Source organism: Dermacentor albipictus, chromosome 1 (assembly GCF_038994185.2).
Source record: "Dermacentor albipictus isolate Rhodes 1998 colony chromosome 1, USDA_Dalb.pri_finalv2, whole genome shotgun sequence".
Classification (NCBI taxonomy): Eukaryota; Metazoa; Arthropoda; class Arachnida; order Ixodida; family Ixodidae; genus Dermacentor; species Dermacentor albipictus.
In genome coordinates, this window is record NC_091821.1 from 169,642,702 (window position 1) to 169,661,893 (window position 19,192).

A 19,192-nucleotide genomic window follows, 5' to 3' on the forward strand; every position below is an offset into this window, starting at 1 on the left:
GTCCGTAACGTGCATCGACATTTTGTTGCGCACTGCTTTAAGAGCTGTATGGAGACCAAAGGAGCAAGTAAAAAAAGAACTGTAAAACAAAATCTTTGGTCCGCGCAAGATTCGATCATGAAAGCTAGTATATATACCTGACATTATTTATTTGCCTACTAAAGCAAAGTCTACTTCGTTGTTTATTTGGTCTCTGTTGCTAATATTACCATATTTCATGTCCGCAGGGAATCCAGGTGCTTGCGGCCGAGATGCGAAATGTATAACTTCGCGAATGCTGGAAATGACAAATATCCCGCGATCCTCGAATTCCTCTGCAAACGTACAGTTCTAGTTTCACTCCATCTCTCGACTCGAACTGAGGCCATAGAGAACGTCCAGTATTACAGTATCAGTAAAATACTACAAACACTCGAACAAACAACCAGAAAAAAAAAGGCATTTCCTAATGTTACGTGGGGTGCAACTGCCCACTTACCCTGAATGTAGCCATCTCAACAGTGCCAAACCGAATGACGCCTTCGGCTTTTTCATGCGTTCTCTTTTACCAGCTATATCTTATCGCGGTTCCGAAAAACAAAAAGATTGAGGCCAGCACCGCAACAAATTTTTTCTCTCTTTCGCGACGTCAGTGCAGCGTGTACAGCATCAGCTCATTGTGCGCTCACAAGCGCGCAAAAGGCAGGCGACACAGATGCGTCCGAATTCCCCATTGTTCTACTAACATCTTTACCTTGGCCCTTCGATAGCACAGCAGGTTGGGGGGGGGGGGAGAAAAAAAACGAAAGGAAAGAAAACGGGTGCGAACAATGAGCTCGCGCAGCACGCGGGAGCATAGAGTGCGAACGACGCGCGGCGCCTTGAGGGGAAAATGGCTGCAGCGGCGCGTCTGGCGAAACCGCGAGGAAGGGCATCGCGGGGTGGCCGTCGCTTGTCGCTGAAAAGCCTCGCGCGCGAAGGCTCTTCCCCGGTGGCGTGTAATCCCTGACGAGTGATATACACGGTCGCGATCGCGCCGGATTCCCCCCACAGCGCCCGCCGCGTCCAATTTGACCTGGCGAGGCGCGCTCGTGGACATAATACTACCGGAGAGACCATTGCACAATGCGGCGTTCGAGCGGCTTTCATCTTGGCACCAAGACGCTATCACACGCGATCACAGCCTAATAAAAGAGAGCGCGGCGAACAGCCGGGCACTTGCGCTCGTCTTCTTCGCTGTTGCCGTTGCCACCTTTTTTTGATATAGTCTGGCCGTCCATGATTCCCTTTCGCGTATCCCGTCTCTTTCTCGGTCATTGAATTCTTCCTTCTCGCTTCAGTTCTCCCCGGCGCAGTAGGACGGCATTTTAATGTGGCAAACGAACTATACGTCCCGCTTCCTGAATGAAAGGATTTACCATTCAGAGCACAGGTACACGTAGATTCACTTAGCCCAAGAGCGCTTCATTTTGGAGCACGTATTTCAAAGCACGCCGCCATCGTTAGAAATAAGGAAGGCACGACATCAAAAGATAGGCGCTCCCTAGATGACGACACATTACTTTCTGCGACGAATGTGCTCAGCACAAAAGACAAAAAGAAGGGGGGGGGGGTGGAAGGGGCGTAGACAGCAGCGTCTATTGCTAGGTGCCAGCCGTATAGCGGTGCTATAAACGTTGCTGTCGGTAAGCTTGATTTCTCGTCGCTGACGCGCACATTAAGGCCCGTAGTCACAAAAAAAGTTCCCACACTAGAAGTGTTTTGCTCGATTTAGAGCACATGCTTTGGCGCTGCTTGGCGTTGGCCGGTGATGGTTTTCGAGGTGAACAGTGGTGGCATCGGATGCTACACAGTGAAGTGCTGGCGGACCAACTCAGGGCTGTCCAGAGGGCCCGTGTGACGGCAGAGGGGCTCGGCCTCTCTGTACCGACGTGGGAGCGGCCCGCATCAGTCCCAGACTGATCCCTCAGGACCTAAATAAAGTTATTCATACCATACCATGCTAGAAGTGTTTGTAAGAGCAGGTAACAGCCGATCGAAATGTTTGACATATCATTAGGGGAAGCGGTCGAAAGAGACCAAACGTCACTTACGAACAACCTTTGATCATTCAGGCCCAGATGAACGATCGTGCGCGCAAAAGCCATTGCAAGGCGCTCCCTAAGTATTTCACAAAGGATTTCGTGCTATCGATTTAATTAAGCCAAGGTGATTAGGTGATATTGCCTTAGGAAAGAAATGTGTCACAGGACATCGAATCTACTTCACTCCTACCACTGCGGCGTTACGTTCACTTAACGTGTTTGATACAAAGATCAGTTGGTTTCAACAGTACTGCATGAAAGTTCTTGCCCGTAAAACCGTCTCTACACCGTTAAATGTACGGTTTAGTCACAGTGTGCCTGTTTAAAAGAGCTACAGTATTTATTCTACCGTCATGCATAGACTGTAAACGCAATTTAAGTTCTCATGCGGGAATTCTGCAAACACTTAATCAGGGGCGCTATAACATAATGGTATTACAAACTTTTCTATTCCAATTCGGCAATCAGCCCCTTCCGTTTGGTCAAAAACTTTTTTCGACCACCCCCACGTCGACCGTATGTCACGCGACGTCACGAAAACCGCGATAGCTCTCCATCTGATATGACGTTATACACTGATTATGCATGATTGGACCGAACAAAAGAAAAATAGTTATTTCTGATGCGACGCATTCTCGCAATTACACCTCGGCTTTTGATCAAAATTTTTAGGGCTGCATCCACTTCACCTGCCTGTCACGCGACGTCACAAAACCGCGAAATATTATCGAGTCAGAGTGACGTGTACGCGTTAAAGAGCCATTAATATGCGGAATAAAACTGATTTCTTTTCTGAATAGCCGCAGGCTGCTCCGTTGCGAAAGGAATAAAAGATGGCTGCCGCCGATCGCTCAGGCACTGGCTACTCGCACCTGCCGGAGAGCACGGGTTTATTTGCATACAATAAAACTTCTTGCGTGGCTGTGTAACGTTTTCGAGCACTTTCGGCATGTTTAGTTTTCCAACTCTCCTTTGCTAAGGATCCGTTTTAGCAGCATTCTTAGCCTTCCGTTTCATGCCGCCGCGATTTTCGACCAGCGACCGTAAGCTAAGTAAATGAAAGCCGACCAATCGCAGACGCCGGCACAACCCTCTTCATCCGGTTATCGATATTCAGTGCAGGGGCTCGGCCCCATCAAATCCCTCTCCACTTGAGCGTGCTCCTCGCCTCTTGTGAGCCAATTAGATAAGGCAAGCCGCTCAGTCTAGGCAAAGTTATTTGTTTTTAAAGCAAACAAAAGCGACCTCCTATAAATGAGGAGAGCGTTTGATTGGTTTCTTCAGACAACCCTGCGGGTCACCACCCGATGCTTGCCTCGGTGGTTACGCAAACTTGACGTCAGGAGATCGGAATAAAAACATACTGGAATAGTTTTACGTTATAGGGCCTCAGCACTCATCCACAGCAGATATTTATTGAAATCATTTGAGTTTAATAACTGGTACCCGCCTTTTCTTTTAGGCCGTCTAGGAAACTTAATACACAGAAGATCAATCAGACTGCAATCATACGGGCCGACAGACAGCGCAAGCACACCAAAGTGCTGCTGGTGGTTCTGCTGCTAGACACTATGTCCTGCGAACTTCACTTTGACCAGTTTAGTTTATATGGCCTCAGACAATGTTTTACTTCCGTGTGTGCGCTTGCCGACGGTGTCGCAGAAGCTTGTAGATTCAGTAACTTGACGCGGACCGTCCTTATATGTTCCTGATCAACCTGCAGAGCCTGTACTGTTGATGACGAGATGGCGCTGCACAATTTCTTCCGGGTTCCTTCGATGATATGTTGTGTGCGCGGACAGGCTGGACCATATTTGCATTAATTATAGGGCCTTTAATGTTCTGAGGAATAAATCGGTGGAAGGGCTTTAACGCAGCGCGTTTTCTCAACATAATGGCAGCGAATGCCACTTTCGGAGAGACCTTTCATTCGTGCTTTTATTAAACCGCGATGAAAGAGACGACTGATGTTTGATGCTTAGGTCAAACAGCGGATTACGCGGACAAATGCTATTCAGAGGCAATAATCCAGTCCTGCGCTTCACCAAGGTTCTTCCGAACATGGAGGACTGGGAAACTAGACTGCTAGTAAAAAAATATGCTACTGAACTGTTAAAACATTGTAGGTGCTATGTTGACATAGCAGCCACTTTGAAATTTTTGGTCACCTATAGCTTAAGCTTTCACGCTCATTTATGTTTTATTTTATTTTATTTTTTTGCTAACTTGACCCTCGTGCTCTCGTTTTTGCTGCTGCTACTGCCAATGCTGAGGTTACAGGCGTCTGCGCTTTTCGATAGCTGTTCTAAACCCCGGCGACTGGGCAGGCTGTGTGCGCAGAAAGACTGTCACAGCAGTTACAGCTGTAAAAGGAAGAATACGCGAAAGGAGAGAAAATAGCTACGGCTCGTTCTACCGGCGCGCTAGACGGCCGCTTAAGCGCACTTTCTAGCACGCCGTTAATCAAAGTGGTTCGCGTCGGGCACAGGTGTTCCGTACACAAGCGTTGTACACACGCCGGCAGCTATCAACGTGAAGCCGCGCTGCCCTCCTCTCTCTCTCTGCACCCCCTACTCTTTTTTCTTTTCGTTTTTCTTTCCAGCCCGGCGAAATGAGGTCTACCCAGCCATGGTTGCTTGCGAAGAATAGTCGGGCATTAGTTTCCCCAACGGAGAAAAACCGCGGACACTCTCGGCTTTTCTCTGTTCAAATATTAAACAAGATTTTCCGCATGATGTCAACTGTGTAGTGTGGAGACTGGCATTTAGGCGAAAGCCCCTGCATATATATATACTGACCAGTAGCCACCAGAGCTCTCCCGTCCGGATTTCAGAAAAACAGACGCTGCGTGTAGGCTTCGCAAGCTGGCGTTCGCGAATTTCCATCGACCCATGGAATAGAGCACTAATGGATTCACGAATGCACACCCTATTTCCTGAACCCCTGCACGCAGCTTCGCCTCCTGTGAAGCGTGCTACGACACGAATCAGTACGTATGGACCACTTATTACTTGGACGATGAGGAAAACGAGAACGAGGTAAAAGCGCGAGCCAACGTTTCAACAAGTGGACTTGTCATAAGCCCATATGCTTCTTGCATATGGTCATCGCAGAAGCGCGTGGTTCCCCCTTTTTTTTTTCAATTACAAAGTGAGACGGAAGCGACCGCAACGTCACATTGTAACTGCTTCTTCTGAAGTTGCTTAGAAAACTTGTTGCGAGGCAGATCACAATATAGCCATTGCAGTGCGCTGACCTCGAAATGAGTACCATGACCTCTTATGCAAACTAAGTGCTCACTTTTCGCAGAGCGGAGGCGATTGCAGCACTTTATCCAGTATGCATCAATGGCCAGCCTATCTGCTACAAGAGAAATCATCGGTTTTTGGGTGTCATTGTTGACCGGGACCTCTCTTGGAGCCCTCACGTTGCACACTTGAAGAAGCTCACATCTATTGTTCACGACTTCAAGTTGATCGCCGGAAAAACATGGGGATCGTCAGTGGGCTCCATGCTACTGTTATATCGAGCACTTTTTATCGGATTCCTACGCCACAGCTCTCCCGTGCTTGCTAAAACATGTAAGTCAAATCTTCGAGAACTTCAGAGCGTGCACAGGCACTACGTGTTTGCCTAGGCCTTCCGCGGAGCGCTTCAACAGTAGGAACGATTATAATGGCTCAAAACCATCCGATCACGACCTACATTAGCACCGACACGCTTAGGGCCCATGCTCGTCATGTTTCACGGATGCAATCAAGCTCTCTTGCCTGCCTGCCTTCCAGATCGACGACCGCAGGCGTCCTTCTCCAACGAGGTCAACATACATCGTGCTTCCCTACCAACGGGCTTCACGCCCTCAGCACGTTCAACCTCAGCTTTGTGGTGTTTAAAACAATCTCAAGTGCGTCTTACGGTTCCAGGGATAAGAAAGAAGAACGACCTACCTACCTTGGCCTTGAAGCAAGCAGCTCTGGATTTTTTGCACACTTTCTACTTTGACCGAGTCCACATATATACGGATGGCTCTTCCACTCAGACCAGCCCCACCGGCGCAGTGGTTGTACCATCACGATCACTAAGCATCCGATACAAGATTTCTCACTTAACAACATCGACCGGTTCGGAGCTTGTTGCCCTCCGAAGTGCCGTTGATTATATTAACAACCAACTGGCTAATCGGTGGGCAATATTCTGCAATTCGAAGGTGGCCTTGCAATGTATTCTGTCATCTCTTCGTCGCGGGTCCTGTGAACAACTCGTGTCGGAGATACGAGAAATGCACGATCGTACGATAGCGAAAGGACACGACGTCGTGTTTCAGTGGCTGCCTGACCGGCAACGACCTCGCTGACGAAGCTGCTAGGAAAGCACACGAAGGAGCAACCCTTGTTTCTGTACCTTTATCGCGGAATGACAGCAGCTCAACACTTAAACAAGCTAGCGCACCGTATGACATTGGAGAAGTGGCACACACCTGAATTCACCCAACATCGATTGCATTCCCTCGATCCATCTATGCAATTGCGGCTGTTACCAGGGCTTCCGCGTAATGAGGAAACAATGCTGTGCCGCTTACGCTTGGGCGTCGCATTCACCAATGCATATACGTTTTTGATGGAAATGGCTGATAGCACCCAGTGCAATGCCTGCGGTGTCGAGGAAACTATAGAACATCTACTGTGCTCATGCCCATCTTTTGAAAATGAAAGACATGACCTCTGCACAGCTCTCAACCAGTTCGATAGAAAACCGTTCACCTTGTACAAGATCTTGGGACCATGACCTCGCATATCGCAGCTACAAAAGGCCATAAAAGCGCTGCTGCGATATTTGAAAGCTACTGGATTGAGTCAGCGTCTGTGACCCGGACTGAGTGACCGAACGATATACCCAGTAGACTTTATTTTCTTTTAATCTTACCGTCCCCTTTTCCCTTTCCCCAGTGTAGCGTAGCCAACCGGGCTCAGTCCTGGTTGACCTCCCTGCCTTTCCTTTATCATTTGCTCCTTCCTTCCTTCCACAGTTGTTAAGAAGCTAAGTAGCACAGCCGGCTGGGTGATGACACATGAATAGAAGGTATGACTAATGCGTCTGCGCAGCTGTTCTCATTTTCACTCGCCGACCTGTCCTTGTAGACCTGCGGGCGGATCTGACATAATGTACCCATGTATCCGAGAAACTTCGCTTCTGCAGTTAAAACTGGGTGTTTTACATGTATATCACAGGTATATTAAATTGACGCTGCATGATAACGTCTTCAAAGGTGTATGGCGGACATAGCCGACTCCGTTTTAGCCATTCGAAGCCTAGCCATAGCATTGTATATTGCGCCGCATGAGTACTGAATGCACTTCGTTGTATAACGATAACCATCCACATCCATGTTGAAGCGCTATATATACTGTGTTGGTAACAAGCCGCATTCTCCACTAGCTGCTGAAATGTCCTTGATTTGAGCACTTAGAGCCAGAGGACAAAAAGGGACTTTGTTTCGAGACGCAGGGGTTTCCAATCACGTCCCAAGCGAAGCTGATCGAGTATCCGCCGCCCTATAGCACGTTCATGTGAATCGAATAGCAGCACATAATTGCACGTGTCGCGCTCATGTTATTTAATTACACACTACTAATTCCGTCAAGACATTCTATCGTTGGCCCAATTCATGCCGATGTTTAAGAATTTTTGTTTAACATTTTTTTCAGCTAGTACCGTTTAATGTTTGCGAAAGCAGTGCCCACAATGAGAAGCGCCTTCAAATTTTTTTTTCTTTGTTTGGAGACAACGAGAGTGAATATATGCACGTGCTGAGGCGATCGTTGCGTACACGACGTGAGCGAAATACCAGGACACTCGCTAAAGAGAGCAGCCGGAATTTTTTTATTTTTGTTTTCTTCTTGTTATATATCATTCTTTCAGGTATCAGGACTAGTACAATAGAACGATTGTTTTCGCGCAATCCTATCAGCTTCTTATCATCCGTGAGACCTGCTCGCTAATGCAAAAATGTAGGCAGTCGGTTAAGTGGTGGAAGGCTAAAATATTCTATTTTGAATGCAGCTTTAACAATGCCAGCCAAAGCGTCTAAATAGAGACATGATCGCGGCGCAATGCGGTACGCTTTCGTTACGCACGACTTCAACCGATCCTTCCGATTCTTAACCCCCTTCACTGCAGCCTTCCCCGCCTTCCCTAACCATGAGCGAAACTCCACCACTCCTTTGCGAACTACCCCGTCTGTATGCAACGACAACTGAGGACAACGACGACAACGGCGACGACACTGCAACTATTACGATGGGCGACGCAATGGAACAGACGGAAGAGAGGAGCAATCCGTGTTTCAAGCTCTTTCTTACTGCAACTCTCGTTGCAGGCAAAAAAAAAAAAACAAACATACTTACTCCTAGTTTCTATCAACGGACAAGACTCGCCACCTGAAGCTCCGCTGCGAGCACAGCATGCAGGCTACACATACCGCTAGAACTCAAGTAATGCGGTTGAGAGAAGAAAAAAGAAGTTTGCAGAGAAAAAGAAAGAAGGCACAAACGTCTAACGGAGAGGCCGCCATCATCATCAACATCATCATAATGTTCCCGAGATATTAGCCGTGCACCTTCCAACGGCCACGTAGCTCACGTTCAGTAAAGCGTGCCCTCATTCGAGCCTCGCTCGCTCCACGAAGCTCCATCGTTAATGGATGCCGAGTCAGGTTAACCGACGAGAACGTAGCAGGAAAACGACACGCAGAGATGAGAAGCTAGACGGGAAACGGCGAAAATTAAACGCGGGGTATGCGGCAGCGTAAGTGAGCCACATTTTAATCACGACCCCCTTTTAGCCGTCAGTCAGGGAATGCGTCTACAAATAAGAAAAAAAAAAACACGAGAGAAAATAAAGAATAACCGGCATGCGCTTGGTAATTATCTAAAAACGAAATAAGACACTTTGTGTATAACACAATTAAGAGGCATACAGACAACTCGTATGGTGTTTTCATGCTTATCTTCTATAGGTTCGCAAGCTTAACTTTTCCGCTTACCCCGTCGCTTCGGACGAATTTTGGCCTAATGTATGCATCAGTAATCCGGTGCACTGAGTATCAGATCCTGCTCAAGAACACTACGCAGCTCAGAGGTGACTCGGCGCCCGCTACTACGGATTCCGTCGTAGCTTATCTAACTATACATTTATTTACCTTACGAAGTGAACGGACAAACGCCTGGGGTGCTTTACGCCTGCGGCGCTCTACCAATTAAGCTACCGAGGTCGTCATCCTCCCGTCAACTTTCTTTGGTACTATTTGTGTATGTGTACTGAATTATCCGTGGCAGTGTTAGCCAGCTTCACTCACGGGTCACGGCCATAGCGGCGGATGTGAAACATCCTTTTAACCGCAGGTGTCGCATGCAGTAAGCGAGCTTAAGAGCAGGCAACCGGCAAATAAACGCTCGTATGCTGCCTCATGGCATCGAGACCGTCAAATCCGAGGCCCTGGCTATGCAACGAGCGAGACGAGCAAAGGGAAAAACCGAGGGGCTCGATTTTTTGTTAGTGATAGTAATCACAATCACGCAAAGAAACAATGAACCCAAATAGAGACAGAGAGAAATACAAGCTTTAATGAAATGCCGGAGATGTTGGCCTGAAAAATTAGCTTAAATGGTACAGCCTCGCGGACGCAATGCGGAAGATGTGGGTTCGGCTCCCACAACCGGCGGCAAGTTCTCTTTTGGTAGCGATCACTACGTCATACAGATTTCTGTTACCTTCTCTCACAAGCCCTTTCACACTCTGCCTCCCAAACTTACGGATTGGGACAAATTTCGGAAAACTCGTGCAAATAATGCTCCCAATTCCATTCTTGATCTACAGCAATGGATTAGTCAACTCCAAACGGACGTTGACAATCATACTACAACTATGCCACCTGATGCTCCTTTTCAAACAGCTGATGCCAAACTATTACACATGTGGCAAGCGAAGGAATCACTATTAAAGCGGTGGAAAAGACGCCGCCATAACCGCAGGCTTCGCATACGTGTAGCTCGACTTGACGATGACATACAAGCATATGCGACCCAACTAGTTAATCAACAATGGGGCCAAGTATGTGAGAGCATGCATGGTAATCTCAGTAGTAAAAAGACTTGGCAACTGCTGAGACATTTGCTTGATCCCTCGACCTCGCGCGCGCAACACAGTCACTACATCACTCAATTATTGCACAAACACAAGGATAATATTCCCCATTTTTTCAGGAGCTTGCACGATTACACCTCCCTCCTACCACAACCCATGAAAATTCAGATTATACAGGCGATGTTAACGACCTTCTAGACGCCCCAATAACGGAGGCAGAAGTGCGACATGCCTTAGCTTCCCTTAAAACTACATCTGCTCCCGGTATAGATAATGTAAATAATAAATTACTCCGAAATCTGGACGACAAATCAATCTCTGCCCTCACAGAATACTATAACCATTGCTTCGATAACAGCTCTCTTCCGAGCTCGTGGAAAACTGCTAAAGTAATCTTTATTCCCAAACCCAATAAACCCTCTGACATAGCTAATCTTAGACCTATTTCCCTCACGTCGTGCTTGGGCAAAACGCTCGAACATGTCATGCTTAATCGCGTCAATAAATACGCGGAAGACAATCAGTTATTCCCGCCGGAGATGATTGGCTTTCGCCAGTCGCTTTCTTGCCAGGACGCCATGCTAAGGCTCAAGCATGACCTTCTCACTCCTACGTTTAGTGAAGACACCCAAGCCATCTTAGGACACGACCTTCGCGGTGCATTCAACAACATAGATCATGGATCTATCTTACGTGAGTTGAATGTTATTAACTGCGGTAGAAAAATGCATGACTACATCCGCGAATTTCTTACCAATCGCACAGCTATCATAAGTCTCAATGATCAAACTTCGCCCCCAATCACCCTAGGTAGCTTTGGCACTCCTCAGGGTTCTGTGCTCTCGCCGTTTCTATTTAACCTAGCTATGAGATCTATTGCTGGGAAGCTAGCACAAATACCGGATCTCCAATATTCTTTATATGCAGACGACATTACCTTATGGATTAAGGGTGGCTCGGATGGCTACATTCAAGATACCTTACAAGAGGCTGCAGACGCAGTGGCTACGAGAGCTGGGTTCATGAACCTCGAGTGCTCGCCCACCAAATCTGAGCTGTTAATTCTATCCGCAAATAAACGTGTTACGCCGAACATTCAGATTAACATTAACGGGAAGGAAGTTCCCGTAGTAGACAAAATCCGTGTACTTGGCATGCACATTCAATCTAACAGACTCAATACGTATACACTTCAAACGGTTACTGCCAGCGTAGGTCATACCACACGGCTAATAGGAAGGGTGTGCAATAAGCACGGAGGTCTCCGCGAGGCAGAATTGCTAAGACTGGTACAGGCGTTTTCTGTCAGTAAAATCACATTCTCCCTACCCTATCTCCACTTAACTAGGGCCGAGGAAGATAAAGTTAACTCACTGATGCGCAGACTCTACAAATTTGCCCACAAATTTGCCCTTGGAGTGCCAAGTAGAGCTTCTACTGAGAGACTTTTGGCTACAGGTACCTTCAATACCTTTAGTGAGCTCGCAGAAGCCCACCTGACCGCTCAATACCAGCGCTTATCGAACACCCACACTGGTAGGCACATCCTAAACTCCCTAAGTATTGCCCCAGCACCCATGACCAATGAGAAATTCAATATTCCCCACTCGATACATGAGCACTTTCATATCCCTCCTCTACCTAAGAATATGCACCCTGTTCATCACGAGCATAGAAGGCAACAACGAGCTAAAGCCCTGCAGAAAAAGTTATTTAACTACAAAGACGTGCTCTATGTCGATGCCGCAGAGTATCCATGTGGACATAAATTTGCCATATCAGTCGTTGACTCCACTGGCAGTATTGCGACGGGAGCATCCATTATAGCCTCTTCCTCGAAGGAGGCAGAGGAGGCGGCGGTGGCACTCGCTGCAACAATAACCAATTACTCTGTCATAGTAAGTGACTCCAAAACTGCCATACACAACTTTGGAGCGGGTAGGGTTTGCAGGACAGCCCTGGCCATTCTATCTCACAATCCGCCAGCCCAACTTCTGAGTTTAATCTGGACACCTGCTCACGCAGGCCTAATCGGCAATGAAGCGGCCCACCTAAGTGCTCGAGCTTTCACGAACCGAGCACAGGCAGGGGACGGTTCAGACGCCAATAATCTCCCTCTAGCATTCACTTCCAAAGACAGCTTACTTACGTACCACGACATTTGCGGGCATTACCGCCTAGGTCGCCTAACCCTCCCTCCTTTAATGATTCGGTCGTCACGCATACACGAGGTACTATGGCGTAAACTACAGACTCGCACTTTTCTATCTCCTGCCTTACGTCACAAAATTCACCCGGGAATATACCCTACTTCAGCCTGCAAGTTTTGTCCTGCTAGCAGAGCGGACCTTGACCACATTATGTGGCAATGCAAGAACCACTCCCCTCCTCCTAACCTTTGTAGAGTTTTAAGTAGTAGGGAGCTGTGGGAGGCTGCCATGCGCAGCTACAACCCCGAACTTCAGGAAGCTATCCTGAGGTGGGCTGAGGTGGTAGAGGAGGCCTACCGCGAGTAGGATAACCTCCCTCGCCTTCTTCCCGCACTTCCTTTCCCTTTAAGATGGGATAAATAAAGTTGTCTCTCTCTCCCTCTCTCTCTCTTTTCGTCCACTTTTAGTGCTCATTTCCTTATTATTTCTACGTTTCAATTAAACATCACAGTTAATTTCGCTTATGCTTTTCTTGACTTGATTGTCGGTTACTTCATATAATAAATATATGTATAATTAAATAATATGCGAAGGAAAGCGCAATAGCAAGTGCCTGTCAGCCAGAGAAACCATTGTTCGAAATGTAGAAACAATGAGAAAAAAGAAAGTGTAAGACCTTGACGGAGGACAGAGGAAAGTCATTGCCCCGTGCGTCATAGCGACGCTTTAAGGGTGCATATTGTCATAACGTTGTATTGTTGACCAAATACGAGATACATTTACGAGCGCACTTCCATGGGCTGCACTCGCCATCTTTCCCTCCCTCTTCTTTTCCACCCAGTTGGAATGGAACATTTTTGTGGCGACGGCTATGGTGAGAATGCTCGTTGGCGTTGCGTGTGCCCGACGCGTCTTTGAGTTGTGAAGCCAAACGAGCTTGCAATTTGCACTCACTCATTTTGTCAGGTAAAGTGTGCCGCACGCTTACACCAGCCGTTGCGAGCACACGTGTGCGCTGCGCAGTAATTTGTGGGGCTCACTGCTCAGTCAGGGAAGCGCCTCGTGTCGGGTTACTGCATTTCCTCTTACGATTCCCAGGGCAATGAGCGGCCCAATGTTTTCCTGCCGCTTACCTGCAGCGACTGGCAGAAGGGCTGTTTTGGAGTAATACTCAAACGAGATCCTCCGAGAACTGCACTAAAGTCTGGTCGGTGCATCTCGCGAACCTTTCATTCTCGAAACCTTCCGTTTATTAATAGCACCGCGCATATCATCACCCTAGGTAGTACTTTGAATCAGTACAGCGTCTTAAGCTGCGTGTTGCTGGACGTTAGTTTTACGGCGGCGCGATGAAATATGGAGGCAGCGCTCCACGGTCTAGTGCATTACTCAAAAAAGGCAGGGGGACGGCAGAGAACCCCTCTGCGAATGCTTGCCGCAGAGAGGAGCTTGGGGAAGCCGGTCTGGGGCGCCTTATCGACCTGACGCGTTAAAGTGGAGTGGCGCGACTGCGGCTCCATCTGTCGTAAAAGCTGGCAGACCTACGGCCGACGCCGAACGCTCGCGTTCCCGAGGCCAATTACATCGCTGCGAAAGGCGTGGTCCAAGAATCTCAATCTCGTTGAATCAGCTGTCGCCGCAATTCTTTCGTTCGCACGCACACGTCGGCGGCTGACAGGAATGGGTGCGGTCGACTGCGAATTATGACACGTGGAGCGTCAAAGCGGCATAATTTATTTCTCTGAAGCGTGGAATCAGAGAAGGAGACAGACGACCCGCCCACGTCCACTTTAAATAACTCGCAAAAGAACGACGACACGACGAGTGGAGAGCAGTTTGAACGACATGCAGCTCGACTCATTAGTGCCAAGGCTTTTTTTCGTCGGGAATCAGATAGAAGGTGGCAGTGCTACGAGACACGCCTCGTTCCTGGCACGCAGTCATCTCCACGTGCATCTGCACCGTTTCGTCGTGTGCAACCTCTATGGAAGGAGTGGACAGTGTGCGCCAGGGAGGGGCTGGCATCGCGATACTGCCCCGCATACACAAGCGGAGATAGCTAAGCGCATGAAGGCGCACCAGAGCATTTACGAGTGTTGTATAGCGAGACTTTACAGAACGCTGCTGCGAAGGCGTCTGAATACTTGATAAGTGATCTTCAGATATGTTTCCTCGTATTTTTCGCGAGGTAAGTTTCCTCCACACGCGAAACAGCAAGAACACTAAACAGAGTTCGTAACACGCGAACACAAACCACGTCTCAGAGATAGATAGATAGATAGATAGATAGATAGATAGATAGATAGATAGATAGATAGATAGATAGATAGATAGATAGATAGATAGATAGATAGATAGATAGATAGATAGATAGATAGATAGATAGATAGATAGATAGATAGATAGATAGATAGATAGATAGATAGATAGATAGATAGATAGATAGATAGATAGATAGATAGATAGATAGATAGATAGATAGATAGATAGATAGATAGATAGATAGATAGATAGATAGATAGATAGATAGATAGATAGATAGATAGATAGATAGATAGATAGATAGATAGAAATACCTCGAAGCATTTTGGCACCTGTTTGTCTCATGACTTTATGTGAAGGCAAGCGTCTATATATGGTGTATATAGTATACACTGGTACCTTCTTATAGTGGTACCTTATAATGGTAACTCTCACATAACTACGCCTACAATTCAAGCATCTCACAAATTAAACTTGATATTTTACTTCAGCCCCTAAGCACTCGACGTGCTTTTGGGCTCATATCATTATTTCACAGGTACGTTCATGCGGCTAGGAAATCCTTACCGCTTCAAGTCGCCCCTTGCACATCTCGCCTATTATATAATCACCTCAGCTTCACGCGCATCTATGGGAACACTCGTGCATTCAATTGGTCGGCGCTTCCTCGCGCCATTCGGTTGTGGAACGCCCTTCCTCATTTCATCGTCTACGAAACCAATCCCGATAAATTCCGCCACCTCATCAGCTCATATTCCACCGCCTAACTTCAATAAAATGCATGATGCATTTTCTTTTGTTTTTTATTTATGTGCCCTTTTGTTTATGAGCTCATTATTTCGCTCATTATTCTTGCATTTTTTGTCCTATGACATTATAGTGGCTATATTTTTTTACATTGTTTATCGAAATCACTATCTTTTGGCTTTCCTCGAATATGTACACTACCGGTCCTATTATTTTTGTGCAATGCTTTAATGTTTGTATAAGGTGTTGTGTACACATTTTTACACTGTCTATTAATAATGTATGCATATTATGTTTTGTTATATACCCACTATATATACTCTTTTAGTTCTTCAGTAACTGACGCAGATCGATAACTGACGCAGTAACAGCAGATCGATAACATTCGAGGAACTTCCGACACATGCGGGAGTGTCCCACGCTGAGCGATAACATTTGTTAGACGGTGAAAAGCGGTCAGCCGAAAAAGATAAACAAGTACACGTGTCAATATACAGGGTGTTTCACCGAACACTTTCAAGATTTTTTAAAGGCTACCTGCGGCAGATATCCCAATTCTAGTTTATGAGCCGGTCTGCTCGAACCGGCGGACACTACTTGGACAAAAAATTTAAATGCAAAATCGACAAATAACAAGAATTCACTAATTAACTGTTTAGCTAACTGTCCTATGACCCATATTGCAATTTACAAATTCTTTTTTTTTATGGGGTTTTACGTGCCAAAACCACTTTCTGATTATGAGGCACGCCGTAGTGGGGGACTCCGGAAATTCCGACCACCTGGGGTTCTTTAACGTGCACCTAAATCTAAGTACACGGGTGTTTTCGCATTTCGCCCCCATCGAAATGCGGCCGCCGTGGCCGGGATATTTACAAATTCTAGCAGTGGACATCGCAAGGGGGATCTACTTGGAACGAATTCTCAGGACGACACCAGTTTCGAGATATAAGTTCCCGAACTTTGCGGAGAGATGCATCGGCGTTCCAGTTATACTTGTGTGCTTCAGTGCATGAAACGGCGTTTTGTTAACAAATTAACTGGAGCGCCAATGTATTTCTCCGTAAAGTTCGGGAAGTTATATTTCGAAACTGGTGGGATCTTGAAAATTCGTTCCAAGTGTATCCGCCTTGCGAACTCCACGGCTAGAATTTATAAATTGCAATATGGGCCAAACTGTAATCAGCTAAACACATAATTATTGAATTTTTCAGTTATTAATCGATTTTTCATCTCAATTTTTTATGCAAGTATTGTCGGCCGCTTCGAGTATACCAGCTCATGAACTAGAATTGTGATATCTGCCACAGGCAACTTTTAAAAATTTGTGAAAGTGTTCACTGAAACACCTTGTATAATATTAATTCTAAGGTTTTACGTGCAAAAAACCACGATCTGATATTGAGGCACGCCATAGTGGGGGACTCCGGATTAATATTGACCCCCTGGCATTCTTAAACGTGCACGCAAAGCACGGCGCACAAGAGAGTTTTCATTCCCCCCGTCGCAATGCGATTGCCACGGCTGGAATCGAATCCGCCACCTCACCATCCTCAGAAGCGCAATGTCATTGCCTCTGAGCTAATACCGCGGCAGGTGCTACATAATGCTGATGCGTGTTAACAGAGCTAAGGCTTTGAAGAGTCAGAAGTCGCTTAGAAGTATATCGTGCACAAGTATTTTATACACTAAACTATAGGCACGCCGGCTGTGATAGTACGTGAAATTTTGGGCATGCCGCACGCTCGTCACAAATAACTGAATGATCACGTAGAATGAATGCGCCGATATTTGATATTTCTGGACGAAAACAGATTAGCAATGTGAACTTCTTGGTTCATCAATGTCAGGAGGAGCTATATCGCAAATTCCACGAAGAACTGCAGTGTTTGGTGTGTTTTGTGTCCCACTAGTTTTTTTCCCCGCTCTAACTCCGCGGAGGCAGACGCCTGAAGCCAAAAACCAGGAATACAAATGCTGAGAACACAGCAATGTCGCGACGCTATATGTGGTTGGAATTCAGTTTTGCACCATATTTTAACCAAGGTCATGCTATAACGTTACGCCGAAAGGGATTTATAAAAGCATGTGCTAGCTAGAACTGGGCTGCGTATAACTAGTATACGTATATGATGTATATACGGCGTGGTGCAAACATCCACGTTTGTGAAGACGTTCATTCAATACGTCTCATTTGTAGTTTGGCAGCATGAGCCTTTTTGCTGCGTTCGTGGAATGCATATCTCGGCGTCAAGCTTTCAAACTACGAAAGTAACCGCCTGAGACCATCCTTGGTTCCTCGTTACCTTTTTGCGGAAACCAGTTTCATTGAGGAAGTGTTCGCGGTTGGTGCAAAAGATTTTCCTCCTCGTTACGGTGTGTATCGGTTCGTGCGGCCATTGCCTTCAATCGCGTGTGTGTTAGCCTCGCAGCGTTCATCTACGAGGCCGAAATCTTGGCACATGCAGCAATAAAGGAATCACTCCCTCAGTATGGTACTCTAAGCGGTAATTAGTTTGCGTGTGGCCAGCTCCATGCGCAGTAGGCGTAAGACGAAAACGTGACTAAAACAAAAACAAAAAGAGCCAGCCTTAACTACCATTTTCCGAGCACGCATGATTAGCTACACCCCCCCCCCCCTCCCCCGGCTGTACATAAACCTTCGATAATTCCGCGAATGAACCCGCCCAGCAGGAAAGCAGCTTTTGCAAATAACAATAATAAAAGCAGTCGCAATTTGCGTGCTTTCAAGCGTGCACAGCCAAGCTGGCGAAAAATAGTTGATAATTCCTGCGCACACGTGGAAGCCTGGTAAAGAAAAAAAGCAGAAAAGAATATAGCGCTGTCGGGCTTCTGGAACGTTGATGAGACGAGTCAAAAAAAGGCAGGAACATATTCTTCAACGGAAACTGGCGACAGATCTCGGGAACGGCTGTATGAAAAAAGTTCTACGCACCGGCCGTCAAATTAACAGACTAACTCTCAGTATGCGACTCCTTCAACGCAGTAAATTCCCGCACACGATACGGCCTGTCACTTGATTTTTCACCTTTCGGCAACATTGGCAACATACAGAGCTACCGATAAACGCGTATCTGGCGCTCAGATTCGGCATTTAAATATTGCCTCTCTCTGGGATTCCCTTTGATTGACGGCACCCTGAAGATGTACCTGCCTCACCTGGAAAATCGCCTTCGTACGCCCTGAAGTAGGCTACCACTGCTTCCATATACACCTGTACACGTGCTTGTAAAGACTGAAACATCAAAAAAAAAAAAGTCATTTACTTTGACCAACTGTATACGTTCTGCCTGTTTGGTCGACAAGAGTAATATAACAAACGTCACAACCTGTAGGGCCATACTACAAAATTCTCAAAGCTTATCGTCCTTAGCTTGCGTGCGCCTGTCGTTTCTTCTTGTGTCCGTGTTTTGCTGCGCTAAGGCACAGGGACAGAAAAACAAAGGAGACACACACGTAACGCTCTGTGATTGGCTGAGGCTGCCTTCGCTAATAACATATTCCCTGTCACGACTAGCAGGCGCCAGTTCCTATGCTCTAAGAATCAGAACAGTGCTAAAAACTGTTATATGCAAACACAGCTGCCTGCTCATATTTACCTAATGTTTTTGGACGATTCGCGTATTCCCATTTAATCTACACTTACTCTGCTGCTTCCTAATCGGAAGGTACACAATGTACTGGGAAGTACGAATACTCTCTAGACGTGAGTGAAATACAGAGCAAGCTTTCACTCCAAGAAAAAGAGTTGTCGGCACACCTCATAGAGTCGAACTGCGCGGGCGTATAGCAGCTGCTTTGTGAATA

General features: G+C 46.7%; 1 protein-coding gene and 1 long non-coding RNA gene across 14 annotated transcripts in view; one reads left to right on the forward strand and one right to left on the reverse strand.

Annotated features, from left to right (window-relative positions):
- The window catches only part of LOC135905734 (inactive dipeptidyl peptidase 10-like), a 480,802-nt gene that overhangs the window by 161,081 nt on the left and 300,529 nt on the right, over positions 1-19,192 (reverse strand). For 3 of the 12 annotated variants that reach the window (XM_065436744.1, XM_065436743.1, XM_065436737.1), the window contains exon 1: positions 479-508. The exons of 8 other annotated variants lie outside the window; for them this stretch is intronic. In XM_065436744.1, the coding sequence (XP_065292816.1) occupies positions 479-493 (15 nt within the window). In that variant the 5' untranslated portion in view covers positions 494-508. Of the gene's footprint in view, positions 1-478; positions 513-19,192 lie in introns of those variants that run through there. One more of the 12 variants, XM_065436728.1, reaches the window with a different exon arrangement.
- LOC135905737 (uncharacterized) overlaps positions 1-19,192 on the forward strand; it is a 131,814-nt gene that overhangs the window by 44,459 nt on the left and 68,163 nt on the right. The window lies entirely within an intron of this gene.